Source organism: Ambystoma mexicanum, chromosome 11 (genome assembly GCF_040938575.1).
Source record: "Ambystoma mexicanum isolate Mex_15411 chromosome 11, UKY_AmexF1_1, whole genome shotgun sequence".
In the NCBI taxonomy this organism is placed as follows: domain Eukaryota; kingdom Metazoa; phylum Chordata; class Amphibia; order Caudata; family Ambystomatidae; genus Ambystoma; species Ambystoma mexicanum.
Genome location: NC_090934.1, coordinates 1,114,392,321 through 1,114,412,387, shown reverse-complemented (window position 1 = coordinate 1,114,412,387; position 20,067 = coordinate 1,114,392,321). Strand labels below are relative to the sequence as shown.

Here is a 20,067-nt window from a genome sequence, read left to right as displayed (position 1 = left end):
CAGGGGACCTAGATCCACTTGCTCCTGCTTCCCACCTGCAAAGGAAAAGAGGCTGGAGGGCTGCTTAAGTAGGATAAAAGAGCGGCAACCAGGAAGGCACCAGGTGGGCGGGGCTTGCTAAGTGGGGAAAAGAGCGGCAACCAGGAAGGCACCAGGTGGGTGGGTCTTAGGCCAGGTGACTTAGAACCACTTGCACCTGCTCCCCACCTGCAAAGGAAAAGTAGGGAAAAAGAGCGGCATCCAGGAAGGCACCCGGTCAGCGCAGCTTATTCTAGGTGACCTAGATCCACTTGTACCTGCTCCCTATATACAAAGGAAAAGAGGCTGGGGGGCTGCTTAAGTAGGGGAAAAAGAGCGGCAACCAGGAAGGCACCGGGTGGGGGGGGGCTTATGCCAGGTGACCTAGATCCACTTGCACCTGCTCCCCATCTGGAGCGTGCATAGAAACGTCATTTCTGATTTTTTTTTTATGCATTATTTTTAACCTGGACATCAACCGATGGTGTCCCGCTCGTGCTTCTAGCCCCCAAGCAGGGAGCAAAATGTTTATGTGAATGTTTAAACATTTAATGATGACAGATCTTTTGAGCAAAATAAAGGAGGTCATGTGTTATTAAACCAAAGCACAATGTTTTTAGGAATAACCTCATCAGCTGCAGCAATGGTGAGTAGACAGAGAAGAGTTGCCCTGAAACCTTTATCTCCCTGGTATTGCTGACAGGGAATACAAAAGTCCCAGGAAAACCCTTGGGTAATAAAATCCTGATGGTTCGGTTAAATGTTCTTGTTGTCATATTATTCTGCACAGATGGGATGCAGTTGGATTCCTGTGCATCTTCGGAGGGGGTAAGCCTCAGAAATCACGTACTACAGTGAACAAATATCTGAGATAAGAAAAAGGAAGGGGAATATAGAAAGGGAGAGTTGTCATGCAGTCTCAGTGTGAGTTATCCTGGTGCAGAATGAAAGGGATATCAGTGGTACCCGTAACTGGCACAATGTTTAAGGCAAAGGCTCTAGGACGCCGTCGGGTAAGACGCCGGAACACAATCCTCGATTATGGCGGTGGCTATGGTAACCGATCTGTAGTCAAATGAGGCGTGATAGAAAAGTGGACAATACATAGATGGAGGAAGAAGATATGAGATGGAAAGAAAGAGACCCAAGGTACATAGATTGAATAGAATAGATAAACTTAATTGTGTCTTGCTAATAGAGTAGCAACGTGCCGTTGTCCATGGTTCCGGCTCTTTAGAAGACTTCCCGGAATCCAAGCCAATGTAGATGGTGGAGCAGCGATGACAGAGCACGTTGTACTCCGAACATGCTAGACCATCAGCCAGCGCCATGTCGGATGAGGAAACTAATGTTGTGGATTCGTCACCATCTATGCCACAAGGATTGCTCCTTAAAGCGAGACATGACAGTATGCCACCTCCCCAGAGGAGACAAACCTGGCTTACTCGGATGTAGGTAATAAAAAAAGATGCACATTGTAAGGTGTATGCACCGATGAAGCAGGTTCCCACGTCAGTTTTTGAGTAAGGCCGTCAATGGCAATATTGTCAGAGAGAAGTTGAAAATTAATGTCCTATAAAAGTTAGTGAAGCCTATGAATCATTGAATTTCCTTGACCGTCTTGAGAGATAGCCATTCCAAGATAGCAGCCACTTTGCTGGGATCCATGGCAGTGCCCTTGGCTGTTAGACCATAACCCAAATAAGTGACTTCTGACTGATGGAATTCACACTTCTTCAGCTTACAAAAGAAATGGTTGTCTTGAAGACGCTATAAAACGGTTTGGACGTGATGAGTATGGTCTGTGTGATTATGGAATACACCAATATATTGGCAAGATGCACAATGACGGAATGTAACTGTTGGAAAATAGCTGGAGCATTCGAGAGACCAAACGGCATTACCCTGTACTAATAGTGACCAAAAGGGGTTCTGAATGCCTTCTTCCATTCATCTCCAGCTTGAACTTGGATGAGCTGGTAAGCACCCCGAAGATCAAGTTTTGTTTAAACAGAAGCCCCTTTGACAGCTTCTAGAATATCGGAAATGAAAGGCATAGGATACGATCTGGAACTGTGATCTTGTTCAATCCCCTGAAATCGATACATGGACGTAACTCTTCCGTGTTCTTCTTAGGAATGAAGAACAATGAAGCCCCAGCTGGAGATTGAGACTCCATTATCAAACCATTCTTTAAATGAGTGTGTAGATATTCTTTCAATACTTGTTTTTCTTTTTCTGACAAGATATATATACGGCCAAAAGGCACTGTTTCATCAGGGATAAGATTGATAACACAATCGTCTCTCGACGATGCAGTGGAGGTTCTTTCAACTGGGAGTCCAAAAGAAATCCTGATAAGACTGATACTGCTCAGGAGTAGACTGGATGTTGTCTATCATGGCTGCTGCAGTCTTGTGGGATCCTGAGGAAGAAGAACAAATTCCTACCAAACCCTCATTTAGGCAATGTGAAACACAATATTCTGAACCCAAAAATTGCCTTCCAGTTAACATAGGGATTATGACATTGTAACAAGGGTAATCCCAATATTACTGGATAGTGAGCGGCTTTGACGATGTTAAGATATTTCTTCCTGATGGGAGGATATGTGCATGGACAGAGGCATGGTTTGTTCACGGAGAGGTCCTGAAATTAATCGTGTCCCATCGACAGGGATTTTAATTTCTTTGAATATCAGTGGGATCCCTTGCTTTCTTACCCATTGGTCATCAATAAACAGACCTGCCGCCCCACAATCTATCAAGGCGGGGATGTTTTGGATTTGGGTATCCGAAAATGTCGACATCACTCTAATTACAACCATGGAATGCTGAAAGGAATCCCTAGACTGAGAGCCATCTCTCTGAATAGGGGAACCTAAGTGTCCTTCCCGAATCATGGTTCCCTCTACGACTGGAAGTTTGCATTTCCCAGACATCTAGGCGGTTCCACATTCCCTAACCAGATGTGACTTAGAACCACAATACATACATAATTTGAATGATCTACATCTGTCTCGCTCCTCAGTATATAGAGGACCCCTGCTTACTCCCAATTGCATGCTTTCTTCTCGGTCTAATTGTATAGGTGTACGAGATGCTTCGGTCATTTGTCAAACCGTTCTACCTTTCTTGCACTCTAAACGACATTCCTGAAAATGGTAATCCATCTGCATGGTAAGAGTGATCATCTTGGCTAAGTTTGCACATCGGGACACTCGAGAAATTTCATCTTTAAGGTCTTCCGAAAGACCTCTTCTGAACATCTTTATCAAGGCATCATCTGGCCAAATGGTGTCTGCTGCCATCGTTTAAATTGTATTATATATGTTAACAGATCCATAGATCCCTGTTTAAAGTCTAATACCTGTCCTTGTGTCGATATGGTTATCTAATGACGCCCACACATGGCACAGAGACTGTTTGTAAAAACTGTATAGAAATCCGGAATCAGATTGTTGGTGGTTACTATGGGAGTGGTCCAAGCTAAGGCTGCTTCCATCAAATGTGAAATCAGATGCCCTACCTTGTCCCTATCGAATGGAAAATAAGCTGCCTTGAAAGTGAATTGGACTGTACATTGATCCAAAAATTCCATTAATTTAGGGGGGTTTCCATCATATTTATGCTCAGGTAAGGGACCTGGAGGCAACACACCCACCCCCAGAGTGCGCACAATTTACTGTCTCAATGTGGTGTTCGAGCTAAAAAACATGGCGCCGGTGCGCAGTGCATTCTGGGGGAACTCAGAGCCATAATGGATATTTATCCATGCCTCAGTGGAAAGCTGCACTTGCTTTGCGAAACAACATGTTTTCAACATTATTCGCTGATGGGTTTGGAATGCAGGCCTTCTCAGCCAAGGACACGGCGCTGGGAAAGCTAAGATCCGCAGGTGCCGGCTGGTACCTGATAACGAAGTTTGTTTTGGTTTGTGATGCTTGCGCCAAGGTTTTGAGATGAGTTATGGAATTGTTTTCCGGGGCGCTTAGGAGAGGGAAGCGCTCTGCTCCTTGAGGTTACTGTCGGTTGACCCAGCTGGCAACCAACGGTCACCCATCAATGCGCAAGCGCATTTGCCAGAAGGTTCGAGAAGTTGCCACCCCTTGTTGAGGAGGGCATATATGCGGAAACCCTCAACGGTCAGACGGGACATGCACAAAGACCTCAGTCGGAGGGGGGACGCCCTGGTCCGATATACCTGTGGGCTGTTGTGCTCTTGGCCTGGCTGTTATCGGGGTCTTCAGCCGCTTCTGGCAAGATGAGGTTTCGTCAAGTTACGCCCATGGTGATGTATTCCTGCTAATTTCCTATGATTTATCTGATTTATGCTTGTATTGTATATATGCCTAACTACGAATAAATAGCCGTATAAGTGCTACTTACTCTCTAAGCGTGCGTGTGGTTGTAAGTCATTGCGTTGTCTACCTGCGTTCAAAGTATTGGCTCTGCGGCTGCGCTGGTGATAAATTACTGTCCGTGCACTATTGGCGAGCAATACATGTTTTGGCTCTGCGGCTGTACTGGTGATAAATTACTGTCCGTGCATTTGGAGAGCAATACATCTTTGGCGACGAGGATGGGATGGTTTGTGATGAATTGGTCCAACCATTAAAGAATCCGGTTGAATGCAGATAGGTTTTGCTTACATTGCGAGCGAAAGGTTGTTTTCATTTGGCAGAGAGTGCTGGACGGTGTTAATCTGTTCTGTGTGTGTGTGCGTGTCTGCGCAAGTGACTGCGGTGTGGAAAGAAATATTTATATATATATACAGAGGCTTTGTACATTACTGCAGTGATGAATAGTTTGTTCAAGAAAAAGGGAGTTCTCGCTGGCAGTGAATGTCCCGATGTAATGATTCCAGGGTGGGCGAAAAGCCCATATGATAAGTTGGCTCAGTTATGGGCATGCGGGGCAGGGCTGTGTGAAACATGGGATGGTGAGGTGGGAGACGCTGATCCGTCAGAAGTAATGTCTTGTTTACAACAGATTTCAGTAGAGAGGGGAAAGGAATGTGCCGCGCTAGGCAGGCGGGGTTGGGTTCTCCTGCATGCCTACCGAAAGATGCATCAGAAAAATGTGGAAATGAAGGATAATATTTTGCGATTGGAAAAAGAGTTAGCTGCTGAGAAACAGATTGCATTAATGCAGCAAATTCAGATGAAACTTTTCAAAGACAAAGCTGACAAATATCAGGCTGTGGCTGAAAGGGCAGCAGTCAGAGTAGCCCGATATAAGTATAGGAAAAGACGGGGAGGGGTCAACCAAAGAAAAGTGGCAGCGGTAATCGCTACTGCAGATGTAAATTGGGATCCCGATAAATGGGATGGAGACATCTTTGACTCAACAAGCCCAGAGAGTAGCTCGGCAAATGAGTCAGATTCCAAAGCAGAAATTAATCAAAAGGCAGTGGCAGCAAAGCCGTTCAGAAGACGCCATGCTGGGCCCCACCCGCAGGACCCTGGAGGCGGTGTTGTAGATTTAACCACGCTGGAAGATTACACTCAGCAGGAGGTTGGAGAGATCATTACTCGTTTTAGGCAAAAGTCAGGGGAACCTTTATTGACATGGATGGTGAGAATGCTAGACGGGGGAGCTGCAGGGTTGTTCGTAGATGCTGCAGACTCGCCGCGCTTTTTGCCTTTGTCCAGTGACACTAGTGTACAGGAGATCCTAAGGGCAGGGCCGCCCCCTGATGAGAATGGCCAGCCTCCACAAATGTCTTTGTTGAATTTAGCAGCCCAAGCATGTAACCGCAAGTACCCCATTACCACAGATTGGCCTAGTGAGGATACAAAGTGGTATACTTTGAAAGAGGCGATTCAAAAGGTTAGAGAGCATGCTATGAAAGAGGCAATTCATATAGATGCTCCAGGACACATGGGGGCCGTGTCGCTCTCAGTTTCAACTAGAAACATGGTGATCAGAACTGCACCGCCCGCATACAAAAGTGTCATTATGACTTTGCTCGTAGGTATGACGGGCAAACCCACAGATGAAGTAGTGGATGCCATTCGGCAACTGGCAGATTTAGGGGAGTGGGATAAGAGTGACAACAGGCCACAGGAGAGAGAGGGGCGTAGCGAGAGAAGAACTGAAGGCAGGAGGCAAGATAGCAGAGACTCCCGAGTGTCCAGAAAAGACATGTTTTTGGCCCTGTTAAAAGATGGTGTGCCACGGGAAGAAATTGATGGCATTGAAACCAGGGTCATGTACGAACTATACAGAAAGAGAGGGCTTGCAGCCAAGGAGCGGTACAAACAGGTTAAGAAACAGGTAGTGACTAAACCAGAGGGGGACACCACCCCTTCTGCCCCTCCTGAGGAAGAACAGGAGGAGGGGTCTATGGGGACACCTTCCCCGTACCAACCGACATATGCTGATTTGAGGAAGGTGGTGAGTGCAATGCTAAAGGCAGAGTCAGGTTACACTCATTCAAAATTTGACTAGGGCTATGGCCAAGCTCTGGCAGTGTCTGCTCGCATAAAGGTGGATAGGCGGCCCCATGTTAATGTCAAGATTTTTTGGGGACCAGGAAATACGCAAGGGGTGCGAGCATTGATAGACACCGGGGCGGAGGCCTCTCTGATTCACGGGAATCCGACACGATTCAAAGGCAGACACTTTACTATTACAGGTCTAGGGGGGAAGGAGACCCCCGCAGTACAAACTGAAGTGGAAATGAAAATAGGCAGTTTGGCTAGGCAGAAATACCAAGTGTTGATTGTCCCGATACCTGAGTACATAATTGGCTTTGACATTCTGGAAGGGTTGACTTTAGGACTTGGAGGTAAAACATACCAGTTTGGGGTGAGTGCATTAATTTGTACACCCATTACAGTAGGCAAATTGAAGATGCCCCCAGTACATGTGCCTGTGGCGACCAAGCGGGTAGCAATGAAGCAATACCGCATTCCTGGGGGGCAAAAGGAAATTTCAGACACCATCAAAGAGTATGTAGAGGCGGGGGTGTTACGACCTATCACTACCGCCTGGAATAACCCCCTCTGGCCCGTCCAAAAAGGGGATGGGTCTTGGAGGATGACGGTGGATTACCGCGAGTTGAATAAACACACTCCTCCCTTGGTGCCCGCAGTCCCAGATGCCATTACCTTGATTGAAAATGTCCAAAAGTTTGAGGGGACTTGGTATGCAGTGATAGATTTAGCCAATGCATTTTTCTCTGTGCCAATTGCTGAAGAGTGTCAAGAGCAGTTTGCATTTTCTTGGAGCGGGCGTCAGTACACCTTCACAAGGTTACCTATGGGGTACATACATAGCCCGACTATCTGTCACCGGCTGGTGGCAGAGCACTTAGACAAGATACCGTGTAAACCGGACATACAAATCTCTCACTACATTGATGATATTTTGATTCAGGGCAAGGATGAGTGCAGTGTGCAAAACCAGTTAGAAGTCATTATGGAAGGATTGAAGAAGGAAGGGTGGGAGATTAACCCGAACAAAATTCAAGGCCCAGCTGAGACAGTGACATTTCTAGGAATTCAGTGGCATAATGGGCATCGAGAAATGGTGCCGAAGGCCCGACAGAAAATACTTAGTTTACCACGCCAATGAATAAAAAGCAAGCTCAACAGTTCATAGGGCTGTTTGGGTTCTGGAGACAGCACATTCCCCATTTAGGGCAGATACTGGCCCCCCTTTACAAAGTGACACGAAAGAAATATGAGTTTCAGTGGGGGGAAGAGCAGCAGAAAGCATTTGAGTTGGCAAAAGACACCGTTCAGCAGGTGCTCGATCTATGGCCATTGAAGGAAGGCGAAGTGGAATTGAATGTGTCTGTACAAGACAATTATGCTAATTGGAGTGTGTGGCAGAAACAGGACAGGAAACATGTGCCATTGGGGTTTTGGAGTCGTAAGTTGCCCGATGCTGGTAACTCATACACTCCATTTGAAAAGCAGTTGCTGGCATGTTACTGGGCCCTGGTTGATACTGAGCAAATGACGGTGGGCCATGATGTATTGATGAGGCCAGAAATACTGATTATGCAATGGGTGTTGAGTTCTCCTAAAACACACAGAATAGGACATGCCCAGGAAGCCAGCATAATTAAATGGAAATGGTACATTCAAGACAGAGCCAAATCAGGAAAGGGTGGGGTTGCAAAGTTACACGAGCAAGTAGCCAACATACCGCCCTCGGATTACATACCACCAGAAGTGTCTGAGAAACGTGAGTCTCCCGTGAAATGGGGAGTACCATATGGCGATTTGACCGTAGAGCAGACAGAGCATGCCTGGTTTACTGATGGCTCAGCCCGATATGTGGGAACAGAGCGATACTGGAAAGCGGTGTCATATAATCCCAAGACAAAAAAGATTTTGACGACGTCAGGGAAAGGGAAGAGCAGTCAGTTTGCAGAGCTTTACGCAGTTTACCAAGCATTGAAACAAGAGACCCCTGGTCGATGTCATTTGTACACAGATTCATGGTCAGTGACGAATGGGCTGGCGGTGTGGCTGCCAACCTGGCAAAAGAATGGGTGGAAGATTCATTCGAAAGAGTTGTGGGGAAAAGAATTGTGGCAAGATATTGCAGAAATGCTATCACAAAGTGAAGTCACAGTGTATCATGTGGATGCGCATTGTGCGACAGATTCATTGGAACGTTGGTTTAATTCTGTTGCAGATGAACACACCAAGATTTCATCTGTGGATGCGGAGGCTCAGGAAGACGATTTGGAGGGTTTGGCCAAGTGGGCTCACCAGAAATGTGGGCACCTTGGAGAAAAGGCTACTATCAGGTGGGCACAAGCTCGAGGAATTAGTATTCCTTTAGAGGTAGTGAAAACAGTTATTTTGCAATGTCCGGTGTGCCAACACCAACAGCATAGGCCTATCCCTCAGATTGTTCACGGCACGTTGCGAAGAGGAAAGTTACCAGGTCAAATTTGGCAGATCGATTTTATCGGTCCTCTGCCAATCAGCAACGGTTGTCAGTATGCATGCACTATTGTGGATACTTACTCTGGATACATGATGGTTTTGCCATGCATGCATGCCACACAACTGAATACCATTAAGTTGCTAGATCAGATCACGTTGCATTACGGAGTGCCTTTGCAAATTCAAAGTGACAACGGGTCACACTTCAAAGGCAAATTAATTCAGGACTATTGTCAGGAGAAGAGTATAGAGTGGCTTTACCACGTGCCCTATCACCCGGAAGCGTCAGGGTTAATTGAAAGAATGAATGGGTTGTTGAAGGAACAGCTACGCAAGTCTGGAGATGGCAGTTTGGCAGGTTGGCGTGATCGTGTGTTTGATGCGGTGCAAGTGTTGAATAATAGACCGGTGAACAATCATGAGACTCCATTGTTGCGACTAATGACTCCTGCTTTACAGATTCAACCTAACCTAGTTAGAGAGACTCTATTGTACTGGGAGATTACCCCGGGCTCTTTAGCTCCCTATCGGGCGACTCCCGAGTCAGCAGGGGTAGACTTGCATTCTCATGAAGAAATCAGATTAGACCCGAGAGGGATTGTTGTGATTGAAACAGGGATTGGGGTACAAATTCCTCCAGAGCATATGGGATGGATTGCTCCTAGATCTGGACTAGCATTGAAGGGAGTTCAAGTGCTGGGAGGGGTCATTGATGCTGATTACCAAGGCGAGATCAAAGTCATCTTGATGAATAGTGGGGACCAAGTGTTACCGATTCATAAGGGTGATAGAGTGGCTCAGTTAATTATCATTCCTGTTAAGTGGTCCATGAGCCTCCCACAGTGTTAACTACCCGTGGGGATCGTGGTTTTGGCTCTTCAGACAGTATGATACCGGGGGCAAAGGTGTGGGTCGAAAGGCCAAGTGGTCCACCCGTGCCCGCAGATGTTATTGCATCAGGCAAAGACCAGATAGTTTTAGTAATGGAACCTGGCAAAGACAAATGGCAGTATGTGCCCGCAGACAAATGTTACCTAAGGGAGTGATTTTCAACACTGATATCTCTTTTCTGGGTTTGCCTTGTAGATCCTGTGTCTGGCTGGTGTGATTGTGGGACTAAATGGACTCCATTTGGGAGAGTCAAACGGCATGATGCTCCGGATAAATAATGCCATATCTGTGCCAACGATCAATGGGAGACCGATGATGAGGAGCAATGATGTCCGAAAGCAACTCGATACCGATGCCAAAAAGCCAGCCAGACCAACAACATGGATTCATGGAAGGCGACGGACACGTCAGGTGCAAGTCCAAACAACATCGATGCCAGCTATGCAAGAGGCATCTTTAGGACGGCGAAAATATTCCCCGATGATTACCCAAACGGAGAATATGTGGAAATACCTGGCACAACAAGTACTCAACATTACACACTTTTGCTTAACCGATGTGCCCAATGCTGAAGCTTTACTAACTACGTGTTTAGTTGCAGTGCCGACGCCAGTTCCGGTTTTAAAGCACATTTTTGGCGTCACACACAATGACTCGTTAGTTCAAGATTCCGATATCAGACAATCTTTTTCCGTCTATGAGTACTGCAGGTTTTGCAAGGAAACGGATCGCAAATGGAGAAATTTGACACGTATTATAACCTACAATATAACTCAAGGCGATGTGTGCTACTTTATGACCTGCGATGCTAAAGAAATTGGCAAATGCCAACAGCTAAATTTAACCAAACAGAAAAATCAAACTGTGTTCGAGAAACGATTGTGTTCACGAGTTCCAAGCACATGTACCAGTGTGAATAATACTATGTCTTGCAATCATACCGTAATAGCTGCCAGTCATCTAAATCATGTGAAACTTCCAACAGGATGGCTCTTTTCATGTGGTAACATCACATACACTTACATTCCAGCTAACATTTCTGGAGGTCCGTGTGCCTTAACTCGATTAGGACTAATGATGTTTCCTTTACACCTAGCAATATCTCGAAACAAAAGATCAACTTTTGAATCTGTGGGTCTATCCCCCGATTGTGATTCACATGTGCATTTGCTATCAGAAGCTGAAGTTCTAGCATTAACCCTTTCATTAGTAGGAGTTTGGGGTTTATCTGCTGGGGGGTACAAGTCTTTGATCAAATTGGCATGTTTAGTAGTAAAAGGACTCAATCATACTTCTCAAGCTTTAGAAGAGTTACTCCTTGACAGCAAAGTTATTAGAAAAGCTACTTTGCAAAACAGAGCTGCTGTCGATTACTTATTGCTGAAGCATAATTTAGGCTGTAACGCAGTTGAAGGTATGTGTTGTTTCAATCTAAGTGACCATTCACGATCCATTGAAAGTCATATTTGAGGTTTGAGGGATCTCATTTCTCAAGTGTCCCAAGAGCAAACTGGGAATTGGTGGGATTGGTTATTTTCATGGATTTCTGATATTGGAGGTACACTGCGTTATGCTTTTGCTTGCATTTGTATTATATTAGCTATCATAATAGCTTGTTGTTGTTGTATTCAATGTATTCCCAACTTGGTTTTAATATTTCGGCGGTTTCAAAGACCGCCTCCTTTGCCACTGGGCTATGGAAGGTAAATATCCAAGGGTGGATTGTGGTGTTCGAGCTAAAAAACATGGCGCCGGTGCGCAGTGCATTCTGGGGGAACTCAGAGCCATAATGGATATTTATCCATGCCTCAGTGGAAAGCTGCACTTGCTTTGCGAAACAACATGTTTTCAACGTTATTCGCTGATGGGTTTGGAATGCAGGCCTTCTCAGCCAAGGACACGGTGCTGGGAAAGCTAAGATCCGCAGGTGTCGGCTGGTACCTGATAACGAAGTTTGTTTTGGTTTGTGATGCTTGCGCCAAGGTTTTGAGATGAGTTATGGAATTGTTTTCCGGGGCGCTTAGGAGAGGGAAGCGCTCTGCTCCTTGAGGTTACTGTCGGTTGACCCAGCTGGCAACCAACGGTCACCCATCAATGCGCAAGCGCATTTGCCAGAAGGTTCGAGAAGTTGCCACCCCTTGTTGAGGAGGGCATATATGCGGAAACCCTCAACGGTCAGACGGGACATGCACAAAGACCTCAGTCGGAGGGGGGACGCCCTGGTCCGATATACCTGTGGGCTGTTGTGCTCTTGGCCTGGCTGTTATCGGGGTCTTCAGCCGCTTCTGGCAAGATGAGGTTTCGTCAAGTTACGCCCATGGTGATGTATTCCTGCTAATTTCCTATGATTTATCTGATTTATGCTTGTATTGTATATATGCCTAACTACGAATAAATAGCCGTATAAGTGCTACTTACTCTCTAAGCGTGCGTGTGGTTGTAAGTCATTGCGTTGTCTACCTGCGTTCAAAGTATTGGCTCTGCGGCTGCGCTGGTGATAAATTACTGTCTGTGCACTATTGGCGAGCAATACATGTTTTGGCTCTGCGGCTGTACTGGTGATAAATTACTGTCCGTGCATTTGGAGAGCAACACACTCAATAATACATTTTCTTGTTTAAGGGTTTGCACCTCTAATGTTAAATTCTTGACTGCTGCTACCAATTGTTGCATCTGATCCATGGTGAAGAAAAAATATTTTGTAGGGCGATGTCATCTGTTATTAAAAAAAGATACAATGTTCTTAGGACTAACCTTATCAACTGCAGCAATGGTGAGTAGATAGTGAAGAGTTGGCCTGAAACCATTATCTCCCTGTTATTGCTGACAGGGAAAACAAAGGTCCCAGGGAAACCCTCTGGGGAAGAAAACCATGTTGGTTATGTTGAGTGTTGTTCTTGTTGTCGTAATATTCTTCACAGATGGGATGCTAGTCTCCTTTGCTGCTTAACACTGGCATTGCTGTGTGAATTCCTGTGTATTTTTGGAGGGGGTTAAGCCTCAGAAATCACACGCTGCAGTGAACAACAATATGAGATAAGGATAAGGAAGGGGTATATAGAAGTCAAGAGTTGTCGTGCAGTCTCGGTGAGAATTATCCTGATGAAGAATGAAGGGGATTTCTGTCCTACTCATAACTGGCACGATGTTTAAGGTAGAGAATCTGGGACATTGTTGGGGAAGACGCCGGAACACAATCCTCGAATCTAGCGCTTGCTATGGTAACCGATCTGTAGTCAAATGAAGCATGAAAGAAAAGTGGAAAACACATATTGAGGAAGAAGGTATGAGGCAGAAAGAAAGTGACCTGTGGTAAATTGATTCAATTGTTAACAAACTTACGAGCGTCTTGCTAACGGAGTAACAATACGCCATTGCCCGTGGTAACAACTCTCTTGTAGACTCCCGGAATCCGAACCAATGCAGACGGAAGAGCAGCCATGACAGAGCATGTTGTATTCTGAACAGCTAGAACATCACTTGGCGCAGCCGGCGCCATGTTGGATGAGGAAACTGTAACGTTGTGGATTTGTCAGCATTTGTGCCACAAGGATTGCTGCTTAAGGCGAGACATGAAATGATGGCTGGAAAGTTTAGAATTAATCTTAACCTCTGGCATTGCTCTGGGCAACCCTTCAGACCATCATTATTCGTCCTGCTAAGCTATTACAAAAGGGGAAGACCATATACAAATCAGGCTCGGTCAAATCCCTTTTTCACAAGACCACAAGCAACCCCAAACATGATTCGGCCTTGTTGGACAGGTCCTTTGAGGCATTACTTGGTCAAATGTGCAGCAAGCACCCAGGTGGTGCCAGCAGCATTGGAATAACTGTGTGTTCATCACTTAGGCATAGGTGACCAACACTTATGTGTTCAAGGGGAAAGACCAGAGTTTCATCTGCATTGTCGTGAAGGCCCCATATGAATACAGAGACTGTGCATTTCTAAGAAACAAGCAACTAAGAAAAACGTGCCATGTCTGCCCTATTTAAATATTTACTTTTTTGTGATCAAGGCCCACTGTGTGCCAAGTCTGTACTGCCATGGGCATCTCAGGGGATGTCCTAGTCTTTGTGTCACTGCAATGCCAGATGAGGCTGGTAGCATGTGATGAGGTAGGGTTGCTGGTTTTCACTGAAGAGGACACTCACTTGATGGGATGTGGAATTTGAATTTAAGAAGGTTTCTCATCTTCTATCAACATGATCAGGTGATCCCAGGATTCAGCTCCTTCGTGTTGGCAGCCATGCCTTTTCTGTTTTAGGTGGGTGGCTGATGGTCTATGTTCGTCTAGCGCCAAGATGCCTAGGGTTGAACTTGAGCTTAATAAATATTGCAATCAACCATTTACAAGTGCCCTTTAGCCATTAAGCTCTCCAAGCTCGCCTTGCTGCATTTGCAGAATTGCACAAACCTTTATACCCTGATTGGTCATCTGAAATGACTTGCAAGCCAGTCTTTGCTTTCCATTTATGAAAGCAAAAGGACACCATTTAAATCAACCTAAAGAGGATAAACAATTCTTCCAGACGATCATAGCCAGCTCCCTCTGACCAAAGCATGGGTCGAGAAAAGGTCACGCACCTGGCTAATTGGCTCATATTTAGTAAGAGCCTAACAAAAATCAGGGAAAGACTGGGAGTGGATAAGATGAACGACAGATGCCGAAGGGAATAAAATGAGAAACGCGGGTTAAAAAGAGGAGATAATAATAACAATTATTAAAATCCCTGTAAATATAGTGTTTGATACCGCAGGATTACTCATGGCAAGGTGGCATACCAATGACGGATGACTAGGGTCATCCTTGCAAAAAAAGAGTGTTGAACAGTCATGTCTTGGATGACAAAGGTCAGACTTGGGGGAACTATCTGCAAATTACATAATATGCCACTGTGACCTGAATTGTGGAAGTGTTTCTAGATAGGAAAGGCTGGCATCCCTTATATCAATAAAAGGGAGGAAGCTAAAAGCAGAAGCAGAATCATAAAGTCCATTTAAATGTTTTGCAGTTTTTTGTTATGTATCCTGATCAAGTTTGTCCCGTAGTTGTAAACAAGTGCAAGCATTATAAACTCTTATTACACATTCTTTGCTCTCTTTGTTAGTCCATAAGTGACGCTGTGAGATACATTCGTACACAAATGTATTTTAAATCAGACCTAACACAACCATTTAATACAATTTGAATGTTTGCAGGAAAGAAGACAAAAGTACAGTGCAGTGGGTTCTCAGAGGCACCGTGTACCTTCAATCTTCGGCCTGCACATTCACTTCATACCTACACATAATGCTGCAGACCTAAGACTTCGCCGGACCTACCTTAATCCAGTCATTTCATGTATTTGAATGAATTATAAGTGTACTTTATTCAATGCAATTGTTGGTGCTATTCTGATTGTAATGTCCTTTCGGTCTTGCCAGAGCCCTAAATGTAATTGGGAAATATGTTCATAAACTTCTAAAAGTATTTTTTTCTTTAAACACAGGGTATTTGCATCACGAGACCAGAATTTGTTTACTTTTTCCACACAGCCCCTTTCTACGAGCGGACAGGGCGGGTAGCAGGATCAATTACAACAGGAAGATCCCGCGATGAGTCAGAGACAAATGGATCCTATCCCAGATCACTCCTTACCCAGGAGGCATTTATAAAAATACTTTAGCTGGGAGAATATCATGGAATTGGGGCACTACTTCCGAACATACTGCGACTGAGGAGTTTGGGACTACTGTTACTCAAATCCCGCAGATTAACTTTCCAGAGGACAACAGAGACTCTGCCCTTCACATCACACCCACTGAATAAATTGATTACTCAGGATTACATCAAGTGCTTAAATTGCTGCGGTTTCAAAGGGCTTAAGGCATCCATCCTTGTAATTTCATCCGTACTACACGCCAGCGCTAAACGACTGACCTGGAGCTCTGAAGCCAACCACAGACGGCGACAGTCGCCAGCCCACGAAAGAGTCACGCGCAGATATCAGCATCCGGCCGCCTCTTTATGACGTCTATCATTAGCCCCACTTACTACAGAGGAATCTCTGCCATACAGCCAATTTCAACAGCCCCAAATAACTGCACTTTTGGCCTGCTCCCTTTGCCCACATCACTTAATCTAGTCAGTCAGGTGAAATGTATAGATTATATAGAGGATTCAACTATACAACGCAATGAAAAGAAGGTGTACATTGCAACTATGTATAATGCAAAACAGAGTTTCCACCAGTATGTACCACAGGAATAATAAAACCCGTAAATATAATTGTACCAAATCAGTTTTAAAATTATTTAAAAAGCCTAATAAATTGCCACCCTTGCCCTCCCCTGTTAGCTCCCTGCTGCCTTTTGTCTGTGCTTCCCTTCTCTCCCCCCCCCCTTAATTGTAAAGCACTCTGCTGCTTCCCGGAGTTCAATAAATACCCCTAACAATAATAAAGGATTCTATAAACTAAGATAAGAGATAAACATTACCTATCATCCTGCAGACAGATAATGGAACTTTTCTAAACAGCCCTGCAGGAGACTACAGGCGTTGCCCAAATAATGAGCAGTAGCAAAGACTACCTCAGGGGGCTCCCTTGTTTTTAACAGCAATGTTGCTTTGGAGATAGCGCAGGTAACATATTTCTGGAAGATTGAAACAAATCATGTCCCCCCCAACCTGCCGAATCATGGACAAATAAATAAAACGGGCACGGGATTCTCCAGTCATTTTACAGCATATCGCATATATGTGTCGCTCAACTAGGAGGACCAGGCTGGTTGAGGGCAACTGTCGAGAACGAAGCTTGGCACCTGAAGTGGGTAGTGTTCCCCACTACCAGGCGCGTAGAGGGCCGTGGAGGCTGCTTGTGCATGGTATACTTCCAGTGTCTCTCTAACAAGGCCGGTGCCACAATTTCCATCAAAGCAGCCTGCCAGGACCAAGATTCTGCTAGTGTGAAGTGCGCGTCTAAATGCTGGAATCCAACACATGGCAAAATGGGAGCCTAGGCACCTTGTCCAATATCAGGAATTCAGACTTGGAGGCATTCATCTCCAAGTCTTTCATGGCGCAGAACTCCTCAAGAGAGCCTCCAAGGCCTTCTTGGTCCTGGCAAGGAGGACAAGCTGTCTGCAAACAGCAGGACTGGTATGCCCGATTCATTTAAAGCTTCAACATCCAACATCATGGCAGCTAAAAACGTTCAATCTTTTTGATTTGGAGGTTGAAAAGTAATGAAGCGGGGGCATAGCCTTGCCACACACCTCTGAAGACTCGAAAGACGCGGGTACTATTGCTTTTTAGACATTACTAAACCAAAGCCAGGTGTAGAGGTGTATACAGGGATGTTATTTGGGGGTCGCACCTGCAACCCCTGAGGTCTCCCTTGCTACCCCTAAACTAATAAAAAATGTTCTTTGTTATATTGAATCTCCTGGGCTGTGGCCAGTACCATGTGGCTCTTTGTTTCTGGAGTGGCTGGCTTTCTTGTTCAGGCCTCTTAAAAAAACAGGGGGTTCCATTAGTTTAACACTTTGAGCAGTCACGCTAAATAGGAAAGAATAGGAATACCAAATAATTTGTCTTTCTGGAATTCTATACACTAATTGCTAGACTCATTAAAGGTTTATTTCAGGCACACTTCAGGTGGTGAGTCACAAATTTAGTCTGTTTTTAAACACCTCAAATTCACAATGCAGACAAAAGCTTCCAAAAAACATTTTTAGTAGAATGAGCATACATTTCGCACTATGTATTTTGCTTTTCGCAAGTTGCAGTTATAACATGTTGTTTTCTGCCGTTGTCTCTGTTACGATCATCACAAGACCTTTCAACTCGGTGTCCTCGGTCACCTGACAAAATCCTTGTGCCTAAAAGCTTGTGTACAGTGTTGAAATGTTTGACCATAGCACAATAAAGTAGTCCTTGATTTCATTGTGCCACAATTAATGCTTTGTTGTAATGTGTCTTTCTTTCCTATTTCCGTGGCATGCTGTTCAGGATGTTTGTTTGCCTGCATGAGGTAACGAGTGCCCAGAGTACGGGATGCTGTGTGAGAGCACTGCTTTGCCTGCACTACTCTAAATTATTTAATACACAGTTATGAACCCTCCCAATGGTATGTCTTTTGCCAACGTCTGAAGCCTGAAAAGTAGATCCACTTAGGCTTGACATGTGGCCAACATTGCACCAGACCTGCAGATGAAGTGGCCTGCTGCTAAATATCAGTTACCAGTTTAATGGTATCCACTAAAGAGTGTAATTTTCTTTGTGAAGTTGAGAACATTCAGACATGTAATGCTCATTTTACTATAGCCAGTAAAATAGCAATAGCCGTTAAGATAGCTCAGTGGGTTTACTGCTCGCTGCTGCGATGTGTGTGTGATCTGCTGGTTTGAATCCCGGCAAGGGCAACTCAGTCTTTCATCCTTCTGAGGTTGATAAATGAGCTCCAACACAGGTTGGGCAATATTGTATGTATATTTGTTCTATATAAAGCTCTTAAGCATAAGTGCTATATATAACACATCATTATCATATGGCCTTGGACATCTGCTTGCATTCGCAGTAGTTTGGTAATATGGGCCTATAAACACGTATATTAACGATAGATATGGTGATCCATTATTGTATGAAATATATATAAGACTACAGTGATATCGTAACCATATTTTTCGTAGTGTACTTAGGAACAATGCTATCTGATGCCACTTCCTGTTTTGTCAAGGGGTGAAAGGTCATGTTGCATCGCTTCCTGTGAGATCACTTTGGGGTGGGGTCCAATGACATCACTTCCCGTAATGTCATCAGCGGTCAAGGGTCATGTGATGTCACTTCCGCTCCCCAGGCATTTTGGTGAAATTACATACCTGGGTGTATATGGTCTGTTTTGGCCTTTTCAGGCTCGATTAAAGGGTGGGTAGGTGCAATTTACCAAGTCGAGTCCCTGCTCTCAATCTATAAAGTTGACATGGACACACGGGGGCAACTTTTATAGTAGGAAATCCAACGTTTTTATCTCTAATTAAGCTGAGCAACGCTCAACAATTAAGTATAGAGCAAGACCCCTGTTCCTATTTCAACAAGCCATTAAGCTCTGCTGGGTTCCTCCACAAGCAAGTAAAATTGTACAATTAATTGTTGAGTTCAAATCAGTAACAGCTTGGCTAATGTAAACAATGCTGAGCACACGTGACACCTTACAATTTGTATTGTGCTTGTGGTTTGTGACAACTGATAGGAACTTGCGAGTTACATATATCCCTACTCCAAATGATACTGCTAAAGACTAGGTTTGGTTGGTTATTCTGTTTAGGGGTTTCTGGTCCTACTTCTACTGCGTGTGCAGTAGTGTAAATGTCCATAGGGTGGTCTGGTCTTTCTTCTTCTGCATCTAGCAATAGTCGTCCCTGTTGAAAGTATGTTTGTCTTCCTAGGCAAAAGTTCATTTTGAAACCCCCAGTTACCAATCCCATGTGCCCGTCCTATACCATCCCCTCCATGCGATGTATGTTCACCTCTTTACAAGGAACTATTTTACCTTATTGTGACCCTGAACTGTGCATCTGAACCACCTGTGCTGTATTCGGATGTTGCTGTAATCAAGCGAAGCTTGTGTACCCTGCTGACCACCCCTTATCTACCCTTTCAGCCTCGTGAGGTATGTTGCAGAGTTACCCATCCACAACCAACATCTTTGACTTATCATCCAGCCCTGTGCTGCTTTTATATTTTGCCTAACTTTAACTACCATTTTCAACTTATAATTCAGACCTATTGGCAGACTATGCTGATCGTGTATTGCACCCAACTGTAACTATACCTGTATATCTGCTGCAGCCCCCTGTACCATGATCAGTGGCTTTGCCAGCCTATGCACACACCTGATTGACCCTGTATATCTGACGCAGCTCCCTGTACCATGATGAGTGGCTTTGCCAGACTATGCACACACCTGATTAACGCTGCATATTTGAAGTAGCCCCCTGTAACATGAGGCATGGCTTTGCCAGATTATGCACACACCTGATTGACCCTGTATATTTGACGTAGCTCCCTGTACCATGAGGCATGACTTTGCCAGACTATGCACACACCTGATTGACCCTGTATATTTGACATAGCCCCCAGTACCATGGGGCGTAGCTTTGCCAGCCTATGCACACACCTGATTGAACCTGTATATTTGATGTAGCACCCTGTACCATGAGGTGTGGCTTTGCCAGACTATGCACACACCTCATTGACCCTGTAT

At 44.9% G+C, this 20,067-nt stretch overlaps 1 protein-coding gene across 2 annotated transcripts in view; it reads left to right on the top strand.

The window, feature by feature from the left end:
* Window positions 1-12,245, top strand: part of LOC138504172 (uncharacterized) — a 70,070-nt gene extending 57,825 nt beyond the window's left edge. For both annotated transcript variants that reach the window (XM_069624444.1, XM_069624445.1), the window contains one exon: window positions 10,016-12,245. In XM_069624444.1, the coding sequence (XP_069480545.1) occupies window positions 10,016-11,290 (1,275 nt within the window). In that variant the 3' untranslated portion in view covers window positions 11,291-12,245. The remainder of the gene's footprint in view (window positions 1-10,015) is intronic.
* The last annotated feature ends 7,822 nt before the right edge of the window (window positions 12,246-20,067 follow it).